General features: G+C 53.5%; 1 protein-coding gene across 1 annotated transcript in view; it reads left to right on the top strand.

Annotated features, from left to right (window-relative positions):
* RUVBL1 (RuvB like AAA ATPase 1) overlaps nucleotides 1–8,701 on the top strand; it is a 43,598-nt gene extending 34,897 nt beyond the window's left edge. Inside the window, exons 9-11 of the mRNA XM_032842805.1 lie at nucleotides 2,815–2,917; nucleotides 7,163–7,254; nucleotides 8,471–8,701. Coding sequence (XP_032698696.1) covers nucleotides 2,815–2,917; nucleotides 7,163–7,254; nucleotides 8,471–8,630 — 355 coding nt within the window. The 3' untranslated portion in view covers nucleotides 8,631–8,701. The remainder of the gene's footprint in view (nucleotides 1–2,814; nucleotides 2,918–7,162; nucleotides 7,255–8,470) is intronic.
* The last annotated feature ends 7,767 nt before the right edge of the window (nucleotides 8,702–16,468 follow it).

Consider the following 16,468-nt stretch of genomic DNA (forward strand, 5'->3'; position numbering starts at 1 on the left):
GTACTTCATTTTTCTTCTAACCTTTTCTTCTTCTTCTTCTTTTTAAGAATTTTCTTTTCTTTTTTTTTTTTTTTTAAGATTTTATTTATTTATTTGAGAGGGAGAGAGGGAGAGGGGGAAGCAGACTCCCTGCTGAGCAGGGAGCGTGATGTGAGACTTGATCCCAGGCCCCCAGGACCCCAGGATCATGACCTGAGCTACGGGCAGACCCTTAACCCACTGAGCCATCCAGACGCCCTCAACCTTTTTCCCTTCAGACTTTTTGTCTTTGTTATTACAACTGAATCGAAGATGATTGACCATGAGTGTTACAGAGTTTGCGATATTTAACATGTCAAAGTTGAGATCTTTTAAAGAATTCTCAAGAGAAATCCCAAGTAGAACTTAAAAAAACCAAACTTGCCACCTAAACAGAATTAGATACCTGAAAATCAATTGTTGTTTTCAAAGGTTATTTTGAATACGAAGTTGAATGTGAAGATCATAAGCATCCCAAACACTGAGAGTTGAGTCATGATAGAATTTAATCTTTATAATCTTCCTTGTTATTTTGGAAATATCTTTTGATGGGTGAGATTTGTTTTCTCCGAAGTTTATATTTGCTACTAGTCTATTTCCCTGTTTATTTTTAAAGGTCTTAATTGTTTTTTCATGTTAGATGTAACAATTACTCACTAAATGTTTTTATTTTAAGCGTTTTTATTCTTTCTTTGAATTGTTTTTATTTTGGGAAAATTTCTGTAACGGAATTTGCAGTTTGAGTTCTTTTTAAGTATACACCTGTCTTGAAGACGTTCCCGTCTCTGCAAACACTGTGCCCATTAAGCAGTGAGTCCAGGCTTCCCCATTCCCAAGTCCTCAGTAACCTTCACTGTACTCTGTGCCTATGAATTTGCTTTTTCTCCCTATTCCCCCAAAGGAATCCTACAACATCTGCCCTTTTATGATGGGCTTCTTTCACTTAACACGCTCTTGTAGTGTGCCTCCAAGCGTTTTAGGCCTGCGATAGTCAGTATACATTTACACTTCCAACTGACTGGCTAGAATTTCAACAGCTAGATTTCTTTACTGAAGTTCTATTTCTTGAAAGCTCGCTTATATCTGAAACTGAATATTCTGATAATATTAACAACTAAACCCAAATGACCTGCCTTGTTCTGTGTTCTACTGATGAGTTACGATGGTAGACTGTGCAGTCCGGGATAAGTTCAGGAATGCTAGAGTCAGTGCTGACATGGAGTGGCTGCTGCCATGACTCCCGGAGGCTGGGGCAGGGGCGCCTAGTGCATTGGGCTTCAGACACAGCGGCTGGAGCTGGCCTCATGTGCCGCCAGCTCTGCTCGGCACATGTCCTCTTGGGTAGCTGGTGTCTCGTGGCCTCTTAGGTTGGAAGGGCTCCCTCCTGGGCTACCCTTCCTATGACTTGGCTAAGGATTTGAGAGAAAAACAGGCACAAAGGACATGATTAGACAGTTCCCAAAAAGAAAAAAAATAATGGATATAAGGGAAACATTGAAATGATTCATTAGTAGTCAAGGAAATGTAAATTCAAACAAAGTGTCACCCTTTCTTTTTCTAAACCATTAAAGCAGCAAAATATTTAAGAATTAGCATACCCGGTGCTGGCTACAGTGCACTGAGATCAGATTACTCGTGTAGCCGTGGAGATTCTTTCAGACATATTCAGGATTACAGCAGGCACTCAGAGTTGCTGAGGAAATGTTCATGGCTGTATGCATGAAATTATTTATCAAACATCATTAATAATGGCAACAGTTGGAAACTACCTAAATGCCCAACGGTTTGGGTTAAGGAAAATACTCGATAGGTTATTTATTTATTTATTTTTAAGATTTTATTTGAGAGATAATGAGAGAGAGCATGTGCATGCATGAGTGGTCAGGAGGGGCAGAGGCAGAGGGGAGAAGCAGACTCCCTAGGGAGCAGGCAGTCCGATGTGGGGATATGGGGCTCGATCCCAGGACCCTGGGATCACAGCCTGAGCCCAAGGCAGACAACTTAGCTGACTGAGCTATCCAGGTGCCTCCTTGATGGGTTATTAAGACTGAAGCAACATGGACAAAAGCAAAACAAAAACCCAAAAACTACACACTTAATGTGACTTATAAAGGTATCTCTATGAGGGGCACCTGGCTGGCTCAGTGGGTTAAAGCCTTGTCTTCAGCTCAGGTCATGATCCCAGGGTCCTGGGATCGAGCCCCGCATCGGGCTCTCTGCTCAGTGGGGAGCCTGCTTCCTCCTCTCTCTCTGCCTGCCTCTCTGCCTACTTGTGATCTCTGCTGTCAAATAAATAAATAAAATCTTTTTTTTTTAAAAAAGGTATCTATGAAAATTTGGTAAATATCTATAAGACTATTTTATTTATTTTTTTTTAAGATTTTATTTATTTATTCGACAGAGATCACAAGTAGGCAGAGAGAGAGGAGGAAGCAGGCTCCCTGCTGAGCAGAGAGCCCGATGTGGGGTTCGATCCCAGGACCCTGAGATCATGACCTGAGTGGAAGACAGAGACTTAACCCACTGAGCCACACAGGCACCCCCTATATGAGTATTTTAAATAGGATTTTAGGTGGCCTTTTTTTCTCTTTCCCCAATTTCCTGTTGTATTGATACTTGCTACAACGAAGTAGCTTTTGATGCCACCTGAATGTTAGTTGGTTGACTCTGTGGTCATAGGTCGACTGAGGATGTGAATTGCCTACCTTGTCATGGTGAGTACCTCAGCCATGTCTCCAGTCTCCAGTTTCTGGTCTCAGAGAGCCCTGGGTGATGTGATCATTCTGGCCCTTGCAGGGGTACTGAGGACATCACCTCTCCTCATGGCATCCCCCTTGACCTTCTGGACCGTGTGATGATCATCCGGACCATGCTGTACACCCCACAGGAAATGAAACAGGTGAGACTCCCTCCCAGCCCTTCCCTCTTCCCCCCTCATCTGTTCCTAGCATTCCCCGATGCTCTGCAGAAAGGTCTCCATGGAGCAGACCTGGCTCCCACCACCGTCCTGGCACTTAGCTGCTGGCCTTGGGCAAATTGCAGTACTCCGGGGCTTCAGTCCTCCCATCTGGAAGATGGGTGGGCTGAGACTATGCCTTAAGTGTCCCAAAACCTTAGCCATCTGTGGGTCCTGGCCCTTGTCTTTGCTACTGTAGCCATTCTGATAAACTTTAGGAAAGGGATTGTAAAAAAATCAGCTTGATGACAGCCATTAGGGAGGCCACCAGCTGTAGGACAGAGGCAGTAAAATATGATTTAGTGATCACTCTTGGTGTCTAGGCCAGGCCCTGTCCGAGGGCTCTTCTGCTGAGTAGGCAAAGCCAAGTGCCCGGTCCCACCAGAACCCACAGCAGGCTGGCTCCAACAGGGCACAGAACCTGGAGCAGGGTGAGAGCCTGTCTGATGCAACCAGTGTGATTATTGGTGGGTTTCCTGGGGGCTGTGGAGGCCATAGAGATGATGGTGACGCAGGGTCCCAGCTTAGAGGGGCACCTGGAAGTGGTAGTCCCAAAACCAACCTATAAGAGACTGAAGGAGGTATACCTGACACAGAGTGTATGCTCAGAATTCTCTGCGAGCTAAATTTGCGTTAGGCCTGAGGGTGGGAGATGACAGGTGTCTATGGTCGGGCCTTACCCAAAGGGGCTCCATCCCAGCTTTCCCCATAGGGTTCATCTCTTGCTTGATCTGGATTTGGAGTACCATGTGCCCAGGTGCTTTACAGTTAGATTTCTAGTCCCCTTCCTGGTACTGCCAGGTAGTCCTGGATCCCCTCTCTTCCTGTGGATGGCTCAGTCCCTGAGTGGCAAGTCCTGGGTACGGAGTCCAGGCCACATGCCCAGCAGTGGGTTGTGCCCTAGGTTGGTGTCCCACTGGGGCAGCACTGCCGTGCTCTTGCCCTGCCCTGCGCACCCTTGTGCTGGAGGGTCTCGCTGCCAGCACGGGTCTCTCACTGTGGGCTCCATGTGGCCACAGACCAGGTGGACCAGGGCTGCACTAACGTCTCAGCGGACCCTGCCTACACCCTTGCCTCTCACAGAGCACAGGCCCTCTTTGTTGGATGCCATGCTGGGCCTGTGGACACACTTAGCCAGCAGGATTCCATTCGATCCCCAGTACCTGTGAGTTGGGAGAGCTGTTATCACTGTCATTCTTAAAGATGAGGATGCAGACACCGAGGCCCACTCGTCTGCCCAAGTTCATAATGCTTGTCAGTGGCCAGTAAGTGACAGGACTGACAAACTGGGGCCCAGGCTGCCTGGTCCGGAAGCCCATGTTCTCCACTGCGCCACCAGCTCCTGCCTGCTAGAAATAGCTCATTTGGGGGGTGGACTCCCTGTGGCAATTTGTCAGCAGGGCCTTTCCTTTTGGAGCTCTGAGGGCCTCTCCAGGGCACTCCTTGGTGGCCCCCCTGCTCACTGTGGCCCCCCAGCCTGGCCCCTCCGATGTTTTTTGACCAGCACCTGCCAAGTGCCATGGTGATATAGAGAGCCGGAGACTGCCAGCGTGGTAGTAGTGCAGGGTGGCCGTGGGCACGTTTGGGACAGAGTATCCCTTACCGGGGCCCTGTCACCAGATTGTGGTCTCCAGCTCCTGGGTGAAAACTGGGTTGAAGGCAAGGCATTCGCTGAACAGAAGCAGAGGCAGAAGCAAAGGAAAAGTTGATCGCCACCCCCATCCTTACTGTGGGGACAAGAGCCCCGTGTCGTCCTGCCAGGAGAGGCAGCCCCACCTGCTCGAGGTGTTTCGTGGCCGAGTGACTTCAGCCATTGGCGCACCTCTATGATCATCCTTGGCCTTCTTCATCCTTCGGAAGGTCTGCTTTCTCTTTTCCAGGTTTTTGTGAGGACTAAGTGACAGTAACTGAGGGAGGGGAGGGGACTGGGCTGGCCGTTCTTTGTCCCAGCGCAGTTATTACAGCTACTAATGGCTTATAGGTTTTCACTATCAACCGCTGGGGGCCTTACAGTAGCTCCCAGTAAGCAGGCTTTGAGGCTCCCGAACAGCGAGGGTCCTGTGGTCACAGAGATAAGCTGCGGAGCTGGGACTCCATGCAGAGCCAGTTCACCTTTGTTGCCTCCATTCGACCCTGGAATACTGGGTCCCAGCTGTCCTGGAATGTTCCGTGCTGTGCCTCTGGCTCCTGGGCTGGTTCCCTTCTTGGCGGAGTCAGGAGGGCCTCTTGTCAGGCTTTCTCTTGGGTGAGCAGAGGTCAGACCAGGTGCCAGGACTCACATTGCTTTGTTCTGGTGGGTTCAAGGGATAACCTCAGCATTTTTACTTAGCCTGGGTAGGTTTTTAAAGAAACAAAGTAAATGTAACTTGTGTACTCTGCCATCAGTACCGACACCCTCATAAACTATCCCTGCAGGTTATTAAATGATTAAAGATCTAATTTATGAACTGTCCGTTTCCAAGCAGTCCGAAGCAGAAGCTCTTGGGATTGCTCTGACCTGCTCTCTCTCTCTATCTCTCTCTCAAGAGAGAGCAGCCCTGACATTCCTGAAACCCGACTTTGAATGCTGTGCAACTTGCTGAAGGCCAGATGCTCTGGGCTGAAGCTCTCCCCTTCAGTATCACTGAATGTACTCCCCTCAGTAAGACTGAAGGCTTCCTGATTCAGTATTTGCATCTCCCTAGAGTTTCTGAAGCCCCCACCAGGACATTTTTCTTGGCAGGACCAGGAGTCTTCCTTAATCCCCAGCTGTCAGGGAAGAGCCCTTTTCTGTTAGAGCCCAAACCTGCCTGGCTCTGGCTGTCGTGGCCAGAGGCCTCCTGCGGCTGGAGCCAGGAGCAGGGATCGCTCCTCCTGCTCCGTTCTGCGCCATCCTTACGCCCATCCCGTAACTTCCCTCTTCTCAGCGGCATTTAGCTTTATCCCCTAGACGGTGGAACTCCTCATGCACAGCAGAGTCTTTCACTGGAGGTCAGACGCCCGCAGCCCACTGGCTGAGTGAGAAGTTCTGTGTAGCCAGTGCTGTGATTGTGAATGACTCAAACAAGTTGCCAACATTTAGAAATTGGGACATTTCATACAGAAGTCTAAGTTTGGACTCTATTTGGACCGAATGAAACCTCCCTGCGACTACCAGCCCTCTGCCCTGGTGGCACCAGTGGCTGGCGGCAGACAGGCCACCTTCCCTGGCTCGCGCGGCCCCGGGCCTGGTCCAGTTTTGCGGGACCCGGCTTCCCTCGGGAGCATGACTTTTCCCGGTCACGGCAGCTGACCTTCGAGGTGCCCTCACCGGAGCTCCCAGGCGCTGAGCTGCCAGCGGGTCTCTGCTCCTTGCAAGGCTTTAGCCGAGGGCTCAGTCTTTCCCATTTCCATGCCTCTACCTCGGCTGTTTTTATGGCTTTAATTTAAACAAGGGCTTCTTGATATCTTGTTTACGAAGCTGCCAAAGTGAAAAATTCCTGTATTATATGAGGCTCGAAGTCCTCGAGTTATCTCGGCTCCCCAACACACAACATCATTATCCCAGCTGCCCCTTATCACTCAGCACCGGCGCGCCCGCAGGATCCCGAGGCCGCGTGTGTTACCACCGCCCCGCTGCCGGCCTGCCTCCCCTCCAGCTTCCCCGGGATCCTCACACCGCAACGAGCATCAGCCTCTCCATGAGAGATTAGATATCTCCCGGTGATGTTATGAGGGCTGGTAAATCTTTAAAAGTAACTTTTTTGATTTATTTAACCATCGTATTTATCAAGCAAATAAAAAATGTCTCTTCCTGCCTGAGTGCTCATAGGTGGTGGTGCCCAGGCTGGGGAGGAAGGTTAGAGCCCTGGAGGGAGGCAGGTTTCAGAGGGGCCTGTGTTCTCCAGATCCTGGGACTGCATCAGGGAGGCTGGAGAGACGGAAGCTGAGCCCCCCTGGTGCACACCTCCAGGGGTACCAGCCGCCGTCTAGGCACTGCCAACCCCAGCTGTGAGCTCTTCACAAGGGCTGTGGGGTGGCTTGTGCCCCAAGGTGTGCCAGGCCAGCAGCCCCAGGTGGAGGCCAGCTCTCTGCCCCTCCAGAGGTTTGGGCCTCTTTGGCATCGGTGGTGCAGGACAAGATATATGGGACAAGGTCGCTTTTAAAGCACTTGATAAAGGGGACACTTGAGGCCGGTTGCTGTTGATCATAGTCTTTCTCCTCCAAAAGATCATTAAAATCCGAGCCCAGACAGAAGGAATCAACATCAGCGAGGAGGCGCTGAACCACCTGGGGGAGATCGGTACCAAGACGACTCTGAGGTGAGCGCGTCTGCCTGGAGCTGCTCCCCACCTGCCTCCTACCTGCTGGGGCCTGCCCAAGAACCCTGGGGGGGCCACCAGGGGCTGCATTCTGGGACATAAAGGCAGGTCCCTCTCTCAGGACACAGGACCACGTCTCTCCTCACTGCTCTGATGGGGCTTGTCCTGGGCACTGTGATTTCGAATGCAGAATATTCTGGTGAAGGTGCTCATAGAGCTAGAGTAACGGGTTAGGTCCCCTTGTCCTGCAGCGGATGCTCCCCTATGTGGAGAGCTTGCTAGCTTCCTTGGTGCAGGCGACAGATGACCCAGAGATCAGGGTCCAAGGCATATGGCTCAGCGGCCAGGCCCTGCTTGGCCCCTCCCCTGGGGCTCTTCTCCACGCTGTGGGGGGGCAGGGAGGGGGTGCAGGTGAGGGGGAGGGACGAGTGTGGATTGCTCTCCTAACTGTTCACCAGTGGTCCAAAGCCCACTGCCTGCAGGATGTCCGTCTTAGTGCTTATGAAACCGTGACCTCCCAGCCCCTAACCAGTCCCTAGTTCCTGTTTCCCTTTGAGTCTGTTGGTTGCTCCAAGGTGGAACAGAACTGCGAGCCATTTCATTTGGGTGGAGCGGTGCTTTGAGAACTCCCGGAGTTTTGTGCCTTCGTGTGGGGAACGTGCTTTTAGTTGGCTGTGTGTTCATTTGCCTGCCGTGTGCTAGGTCTGGGCCTTAGCATTCCTGGCCTGCACCTGTGTGCCCACGGTCTGTGATTCCCCCTCCTTTTTAAAAAAAGATTTATTTTATTTACTTTTCTAAGTAGGCTCCATGCCCAGTGTGGAGCCCAACATAGGGCTCGAGCTCATGACCCTGAGACCAAGACCTGAGCTGACATCAAGAGACGCTTAACTGACTGAGCCACCCAGGCATCCCAGAAAGATTTTGGTTTTAAATAATCTCTGCCAGCTATATGGGGCTCGAACTCATAATGCTGGGATCGAGAGCTGCACGCTTTACCGGCTGAGCTGGCCGGGGCTCCTTCAGTCTCCCGGAAGAGCAGTGCTGTTACTGCAGTTACGGGGAACTTTGAGGCCGACAGAAATTTAGGGGCTAGGATGTGTCGTGCTGGTGACTTCTCTCCTCTCATGGAGTCACCGTGGCAGGTCCTGTGGGTGTGGTGAGAGGGCTCCCACCTGTGGCCCTGTCTCACCCCTGCCCTTGGCCCCCATCACTCTAGGTACTCGGTGCAGCTGCTGACCCCAGCCAACTTGCTGGCCAAGATCAATGGGAAGGACAGTATCGAGAAAGAGCACGTCGAGGAGATAAGCGAGCTCTTCTATGATGCCAAGTCCTCGGCCAAAATCCTGGCTGACCAGCAGGATAAGTACATGAAGTGAGACGGCCTGGGTGTTCTGCAAGAGACTCTGGGCATGCCTGGCTGGGTGTCACCCGAGAGCAGGAGGCTGGCTCTGTGTGCGCGGGCTGTCCCCTTTGGCCATGTTGGGCAGCACCTGCTCCGTGTGGAAAGGATTGCTTTTTAAATTATCCTAACTTCTGCAGTTGCTTTGAAGGAACCCTGCCTCACCTGGCATGTTTTCTAATAAATTGAGGTTATTTTGATGACTTGTCTCTCGTAATTTTTTCTTACAAATAGACTTTGCACTTTAGCACAGTTTTAGAGGCCCCGAGTTGTTGTGAAGGTAGAATAGGGAGCTCCCAGCCCCCCATCACTGCTTTCCTTCATGTTAACATCCTGCAGGGCTGGATGGTTCCTCGTCCCAGCTAGGGAGCCAGTGTTCGTATGTTGTACCCTGCTCACCCTTCCTGGGTTCCGGAACAGCCTCCTCTGGCCCGGGATCCTGCCCAGGACGCCACGGTACATGTCGCCCTTACACCTTCAGTTGCTCTTGGCTTGGACAGTTCCTTAAACGCTCCTTGTTTTCACTACCTTAACGGACAGCAGCGTGCCGGTTGGGTGTCCTGTTGGATATCCCACAGCGCAGTTGGTTTGATGTGTCCCTTATGGTTTCTTGGGGTTTTGGGTTCTTGGTGGCAGACTACAGAGGTGCAGCGCCATTGCCATCACACCACACCAAGGGTGTGCATCGGCGTGACCTTCCCCTGTCGATGGCTAGCCGCAGTCACCTGGCTGTGGTCACACGTGTGCTCCGTAGTATCCTCTTTGGAAGGAGTCACTAAGCACAGCCCACATGTAAGGCTGGGGAGTTGTGCTCCATCTCCTGCTTTTTTTTTTTTTTTTTTAAAGATTTATTGAGAGAGAGAGCGTGCATGCATGACAAGGGGGGAGGGGTAGAGGGAGAAGCAGACACCCCGCTGAGCTCAATTCCATGACCCTGAAATCGTGACCTGAGCTGAAGGCAGACGCTTAACTGACTGAGCCACCCAGGATCCTGAGAGCTGGACATCTGGATAAATTATTTGGCATTCTGCACAGGAGGTAACTGGTCTCCCCATTCGCTCCCATTTGTATATTTACTCAATCACTTGTATCCAGATGAATCCGGGATATTTATCATACACTTGGGATTATAATCTGGTACTATGTTATCTGTTTTGTGGCTCCGATTGGTTCGGCTTTGACCCTTGAGAGCTCTTCCGGTTAGCTCCTGTGTTCCTTTGACACATTAGTCCACTGAGTGGAACTTTTAGCCCTTTGAGAGGAAGGGGCAACGGCAGCCCTGACGGACAGATGCCCCAGTGGGACGTCTCATCTGGTAGGGTGAACACAGCTTTCTGCCCCTGCCAGTCCTCGTCGGCCGGCTTAGCCATAGAAGCGGTGCCTCAGTGAAGGCTCAGTATTGGCTTTCTGCCCACCAGAGGACAGGAGAGGGGACCCACCAAGATGGGTATCTTGATCCAGTCAGGGCTTTAATCCTAGTCAGCCCTGAGGGCCTTGTGGGGCAGGCACAACTGTTGTCCCATGAGTGAAAGCCATCTGAGCATGTCTAGGACACTCCAGGCAGGAGAGCGGACATGGGTGTCCATCTAGCTCCCCAAGAGTCCCCTGACCACACTCATCCCCAGGAAGGCCCCAGCTAAGCTGTGTGGTCAGAGTGGATCTTCTGTGGGCCTGGACCCCGAGGGAGGTGCTCGCATGGGGGCCTTGGGGGGAGTTAGGGGTGGGGGGAGACCGGGTCCAGTCGGGAGATGGTGGGATGCTTCCTGAAATCAGGGCTGAGCACTGCAGCCTTCCCCAGGCTACCCAGATCTGTCTTTGTGCCTGTGCCTCTGGCCTCTGGCCTCCCAACCCAAGCTGTGGTAGAAAAGAAGAATGACACCTAAGGTGTGGCAAGACCTATTAGGTCCTAGAGTCAGTCCAAGTGAGGAGGGATGGGGGAAGGGGTGTGGTCACAGCCCTCTGGGATCTTGGCCTTGGTGGTGCCCAGGAGCCGGCCCACCTCACTCATCTGTGCTCCAGTGAGGGAGATGGTTCTGGATAGGTAGGAAGGTTGGGTTATTTTAATTTTCCTCCTATTTTTTCCAGCAAGGCCTGTGATTATTACATTAATCTTCCAGGCGAAGTTTTTACGACCGATCCCTCGCGGACTATGAGAAGTTTCTCCATCCATTACCAAGAGGGAAACAGACCCTGGTGGGGAGGAAAATATTTGTTACATCTTATCAGGCTGACACACAATCTAACAACAATTACAGCAGCCCCATTTTTTGCACGATTTCAGCTCCGGTGTGAAAAATTGTGGTAATATTAAAGTGAGTCAGGGTGGGGGCTGGTCCTAGAAGAGGCTGGTATTCCAAGCTCCGGGCTGGGACTCTCCTGGGGGCCTCCCAGCAAGCCAATTGGGTGCCTGAGGGGAAGGAGTGTTTGCATGTAAATCCCAGCTCCCTGTCCTGTGCTAATGGTCCTGGAGATGCTGGAGATGCCATGTGAATGCCAGAAGGGCTCCTGAAAGACAATGTCCCCAGCCCTCGCTGGGAAGACCACTTGTCCCCCTCCTTCACAGCCCAAATATCTTCCCAAATACCATCACACCTCTTAGGGTGCCCTCCCTAGATTGGTTCATAGGATACTGTGTTTTTAGAACCGAATAGATAGATGCTGGTGTTGCACCAGAAAGGGACATCTTGGTTAGCAAACATTCCTCAACGTTTTTCTAATAAAACAGCTGCACAACAGTGGGGACGGACTCCCTGTTGGCCTCCATTTCTGACCTCAGGGTCAGCAGGCTTCCTCCAGGAAACAGCAAACACGGGTCACCCGATGGTTCTCCGTGCCTGTCACGGCCAGCCCTGGGATGTCAGCTGGTCACACCTGATCAGCAATTGCTTGAGGGGTCCCAGACAGGCGACAGGTGGGAGACAGGAGCAAGCAGGTTCAGGGGACATGGCACACAGGGATGTGGTTTTGATTGGGTTTGGCCCTTGGTCCTGATGAGGCCTTTGGCCCTTTTGGTCCTCTGAGCTTTGGTTTCCTCCTCTAGAAGATGGGGGCAGTCTATCCCAGTAGATGATGGGTATGGGAACATGGTGAGGTGGTGTGTGTTTGCCTCAGTCACTCCAGATAGTAAAATTCAGGGAGCTCCCAATCCCTGTCCCTCCTGGGAAAAGAGAAGGTCACAGTGTGTCCAACAGGAGGCAGAAGCTGGCTAGGCTCCAGCCCTCCCCATCTCAGGCCGCCCTCTTGAAAAGGCCTAGAAATCCCAGGTGGATGGACCCTTCTGTTAAACCCAGAAGGACCAGCCCCTGCTCAGGGCCAAACAAGCTCTGGAGCCGAGAGGTGTCAGGGCACGCGATTCCCTCGGTGTCCAAAACTCCCAGAAACAATATGCTGCCCCTCACTGGGCCCCTTGGGCTCCCCAACCCCTGAGCGAGGACCAGCCAAGTTGGGAGCAGCGGGAGTGGAGAAATGGCTGCCCCCTTGTACCAGACAAGTAGTGACAACCGCTCAACCAGGTCAACCCTACCTTTTGGTCTCTGGGAAACCGACCAGCTGGGTAGCGGGTAGCGGACCGGGGTCCATCCACCTGGGCCCACCTGCTGGGCCCTCACCACGCCTCCCCCTCCCATCCTTCCAGGGATGGCTGGTCCCCAGGGACCTGAGGGAGGCCGGCGCAGGGTGACTGGGCAGCCCAGGGTGCAGGAACAGCCGTGCAGCGGGGCCCGGGGGCCGGGGAAGGGGTGGGCAGGCTGCGGGGGCTGGCTGTCGGCCCGGCTGGCCCCGTCGCCCCTCCCCGTCACTCGGCGGCAGGCGCAGTGATTAATGGCCGGGCCGCGCCGCCCATGCAGCCATCAGCGCGCGTCTGGGCGGCGATGGATGCGGCTGTCAGGCCGGCCCGGCCCGCGCTGACCCCCGGCCCCGGCCCGGCGCGATCAATGGGCGGCGCGCGGCGGGCGGCGGCTGGGCCGGCGCGATAAGATGGGCCGATGGGCGCCCGCCGATTGCCCGCTCCGTCACCCGCCATCACCGTCCCCGTCACGCCGCCCGCGCGCAGATCGGCGCCGTCAGCGCCGCGTGATTAATGGGGACGCGGGCAGAGGCGGGGAGGGCGCGGGTGCGGGGACCCCGCAGCGGAGGGACGCGCGGCGGCGGCGGGGGTTGCCAGCTGGGGCCCGCCGGCTGGGGCCCCTAAAGCCCGGCGTGCCACCTGCCATGGGCCTCGCGCCCCGCACACCGCACTCTTCTACCGGGGTGCGGGGGTCACCGAGGAGCGACGGAGTGTGGGTCGGGGGCACACGCTGGTCGTGCGTCTGCACCGGTCCAGGCGGGACCCAGGACACGCGTGCGGGGGACCCAGTCAACGAGGGCTGGGGCAAGGACGTGCACAGCGGGCACAGAGGTGTCGCTAAGGCCTGCTCTGGCCCACGAGCCCCGGGCATCAGGGGCCTGCATGACCCCGGCTGTTAGCGCACGGCGGGCTGGGAGTTGGCGGGGAGACAGGTTATGTGACCTCTGTTCCCTGCCCCTGCCTGGCCCAGGCCTCTGCCGCCAGGGCCACCAGGCCCCTCAGCCCTTGCAGGTCTATCCCCACAGTCCCAGCCATCTTTGGAAATGCCCAGGTGTGACCCAGTCAGACCCCTACTCAAAACGCTCGCATAGATCCGCATGGCCCAGGGGACAAATCCTAAGGCTTGCGATTGCCCCTGCGCCTCCCGCCTCAGCCCTGCGCCTGAAGGGTGCACTCACAGCGCTCCCCTGAGCGACACCCCGAATCCAGGACACCCCGCTTCAGCTCGGCGTCCTGAGTTCATTCATCCTGTCTGCCCTGCCCTCGACACACCAGGTGACTGCGGAGAAGAGCCGGCGGACTGCCAGCGCCGAAGTCCACGGATGGGCCGGAGGTGACCTGTCCCCCCGCCTCTCCTGGGGAAAGAGCCAGGCCGCCTGGGACAGTCAGCCTCAGAGACACCCACTCGTCGATAAACTGATAAGAAGGAGCCGTGGGCCTGGTGCTAAGAAAGGCGCTAGGAGGGCTTCCCAGAGGAGGTGACCGGAGCTCAGGGAGAGGCCAGCCGCCCCAGGCCAGGGATAGCAGGGGCAGGGGCCTAGCAGGCGGGAAGCCCAAGTGGCCGGAGTGACCGAAGGCAGCGCGGGAGGGGGGCCCAGCTGCGGCCTGTTTGGTGGGCGGCGGTGTCTCAGGGGCGAGCGACAGCGGGGACAATGCCAGCCCCGCTCCCTTTTCTCTTCCCGGCGTTCTGGAGAGCCTCCCCACCGCCGCGCTGCGCCCGTGACCGCGGAGCCACAGCGCCCTCGCGCGGCCAAATGCGCGCAGCGCCTGCCCACCGTCGCGCCTCTCGGTCCTGGGCCCTGCGCCGCAAGCCCGGTCTGGAGGGTGGCGGGCTTGGCCTTAGGGTCTGAGATCCCAGCGGACCCACAGCTGCCCAGCCTGCTTCCCTGCAATGGAGGCCAAGGCCAGGGCGGGCAGGGAGAGAGTGTCTGTCCAAAAGTGGCTGTGAGAATAGGGCAGCCAGGGAAAGATTATTGAGCTGGGATTAATAATAATATATAATAAAATATATGTAAAAAATATGTAACAATAACAAAAAAATATATATCCATATATATTTAAGTGGATAATTTAGATCATCGTTCAAAATGTAAAAAACAAAAGGAGTGCACAGTGAAGAATCTTCCTCTCCCCCTGCCCTCAGCCATCCTGTCTTCCCTCTCCAGAAGCAGCCCACCTTACACCGGCATAACCCTCCAGAGATGTTCTCTGTGTACAAGCCAGTGCCACGTGCATAGCGTGCTTCCCAACGTGTACAAAAAAATTTCAAATGTAAAAGGTTGCAGGAACTGTACGGTGACTAGCCATGTCATCGAGACGCTCTCCAGCCTTCCCTGCATCCAACTCCATCTAATCTTTTTTCATTCATTCCAAATCAAGTTGTGGCCATTACACTTCATGCCTAAATACTGTAGCATACATACAGCGACCTAGAGTTCAGTATTTGTGTGTGTGTGTGTTTTTAAAGATTTATTTGAGAGCGAGAGAGCATGAGCAGGACGAGGGGTAGAAGGAGAAACAGGCTCCCTACTGAGCAGGGAGTGCGATGCTGGGCTCGATCCCAGGACCCGGGGATCATTACCTGAGCTGAAGGCAAATGCTTGACCATCTGAGCCACCCAGGCACCCCGTGTTTTCCTTTTAAGGTTTAATTTATACACCGTGAAAAGCACTAATCCTAAGTGGACCAATCCATTGAGTTTTGACAAATGAAACCCAAACCCCTATCAAAGATGTTACTGTTGCCCCAGAAAGCTCTCTGGTGCCTCTTCGGAGTCTCAAACACACTAGAGACAGAGAGAGAGAGAGAGAGAGAGAGAGAAACCGTTCAGTGTGTTGTCACCGTAGATAAACCTTCCCTGCTCTGGGCCTTCTTAGGACTGGGATCGCGCGGTGTGTGTGCTGTCTTGTGACTGGTTCCTTTCAGTCCCTCAGGCCCCTGCTCCTGGGATTCACCCACGCCCCGGTGTGCATCAGCGGTCTGTCCAGATTTCTGGAGATGCCGCTGTCTGGGTGAACCACCCTTTACCTGCTGTTGGCTGTTTGGCCCATTCTCACTTTACAGCTTTCACGAAGAAGCTATTTCTTTTAAGGAGGAAAATGTTAGAGATGCCGGTCTTATTTTTAATTCTTTTCCAATATTCATCAAATATATTCTCATAAAATAGCGAACGGTATTAAAGAATGTGCATGCGATGTACATTGTTTTTAAGTAATCTCTGCACCCAACATGGAGCTTGAACTCAACCACCCAGAGATCGAGAGGTGTCTCTGAGTCAGCCAGGTGCCCCAAACATTCTCACAGAAGTCTTTGTATAAGCACAGATTTTTATTTCTCTTGGGTAAATACCCAGGAGTGGAAGAGCCGGGTGTAGGTAGGAAGAGTGTATGTTCAGATTCCTGAGAAATTGCTAGACCTGTTCCCGATGCACGATCTACCCCCCTCCAACATCTTAAACACAGAGTGGCACACGCTCTTCCAGCTTCTTGGCAGTTTTCTTCTCCCTCAATAGCACTCTTGGGGGCACCTGGGTGGCTCAGTGGGTTAAAGCCTCTGCCTTCGGCTCAGGTCATGATCCCAGGGTCCTGGGATCGAGCCCCGCATCAGGCTCTCTGCTCAGCAGGGAGCCTGCTTCCTCCTCTCTCTCTCTGCCTGTCTCTCTGCCTACTTGTGATCTCTGTCAAATAAATAAATAAAATCTTTAAAAAAAAATAGCACATCTTAGAGATTCTCCTTCTAGCCTGTATGGAGTGTCCTCCAAGTTCTAGTCCAGAACAGAATTTATCCAGTCCCCTTCTGATGGGCATTTAGACATTTCTAGCTTTATTGAGCCGGGCTTTGAAGGGTGAACAGGAATTTGCCAGGCCGACAAAAACTGAGAGAGACTGGGGAGAGCCTGGAGGCCCAGTAGACATTGCAGAATGCACATTGCTGGGGCGCGAGTTCTCCGAGGGTACAATTAAATCCTCACCTCTTTACTGCCAGGGGCTCAATGATGTGTGTTGAGAGGAAAGGAGTGGGTGATGTGGAGGTGTGCTGGCCAAAGGTTCTGGGGCAGGGTGATGGAAAGCCCCAGAATGTTTGGGGCAGGGGAGTGAGGAAGACATTGCCACCAAGGGGGCACTCCCGGGACTTTCCAGAACCAGGCACTGGTGGGTGTTAAAGTTCGTACTAGAGCTTTTGCTGATCCTTGGACGGTGATTGCATGCCCAGCCCTGTCCCTCAGCAAGCCTCGCTCTTCCCTAGAATGT

This window comes from Lontra canadensis, unplaced genomic scaffold, assembly GCF_010015895.1.
Source record: "Lontra canadensis isolate GAN:19392208 unplaced genomic scaffold, GSC_riverotter_1.0 scaffold133, whole genome shotgun sequence".
NCBI classification, from domain to species: domain Eukaryota; kingdom Metazoa; phylum Chordata; class Mammalia; order Carnivora; family Mustelidae; genus Lontra; species Lontra canadensis.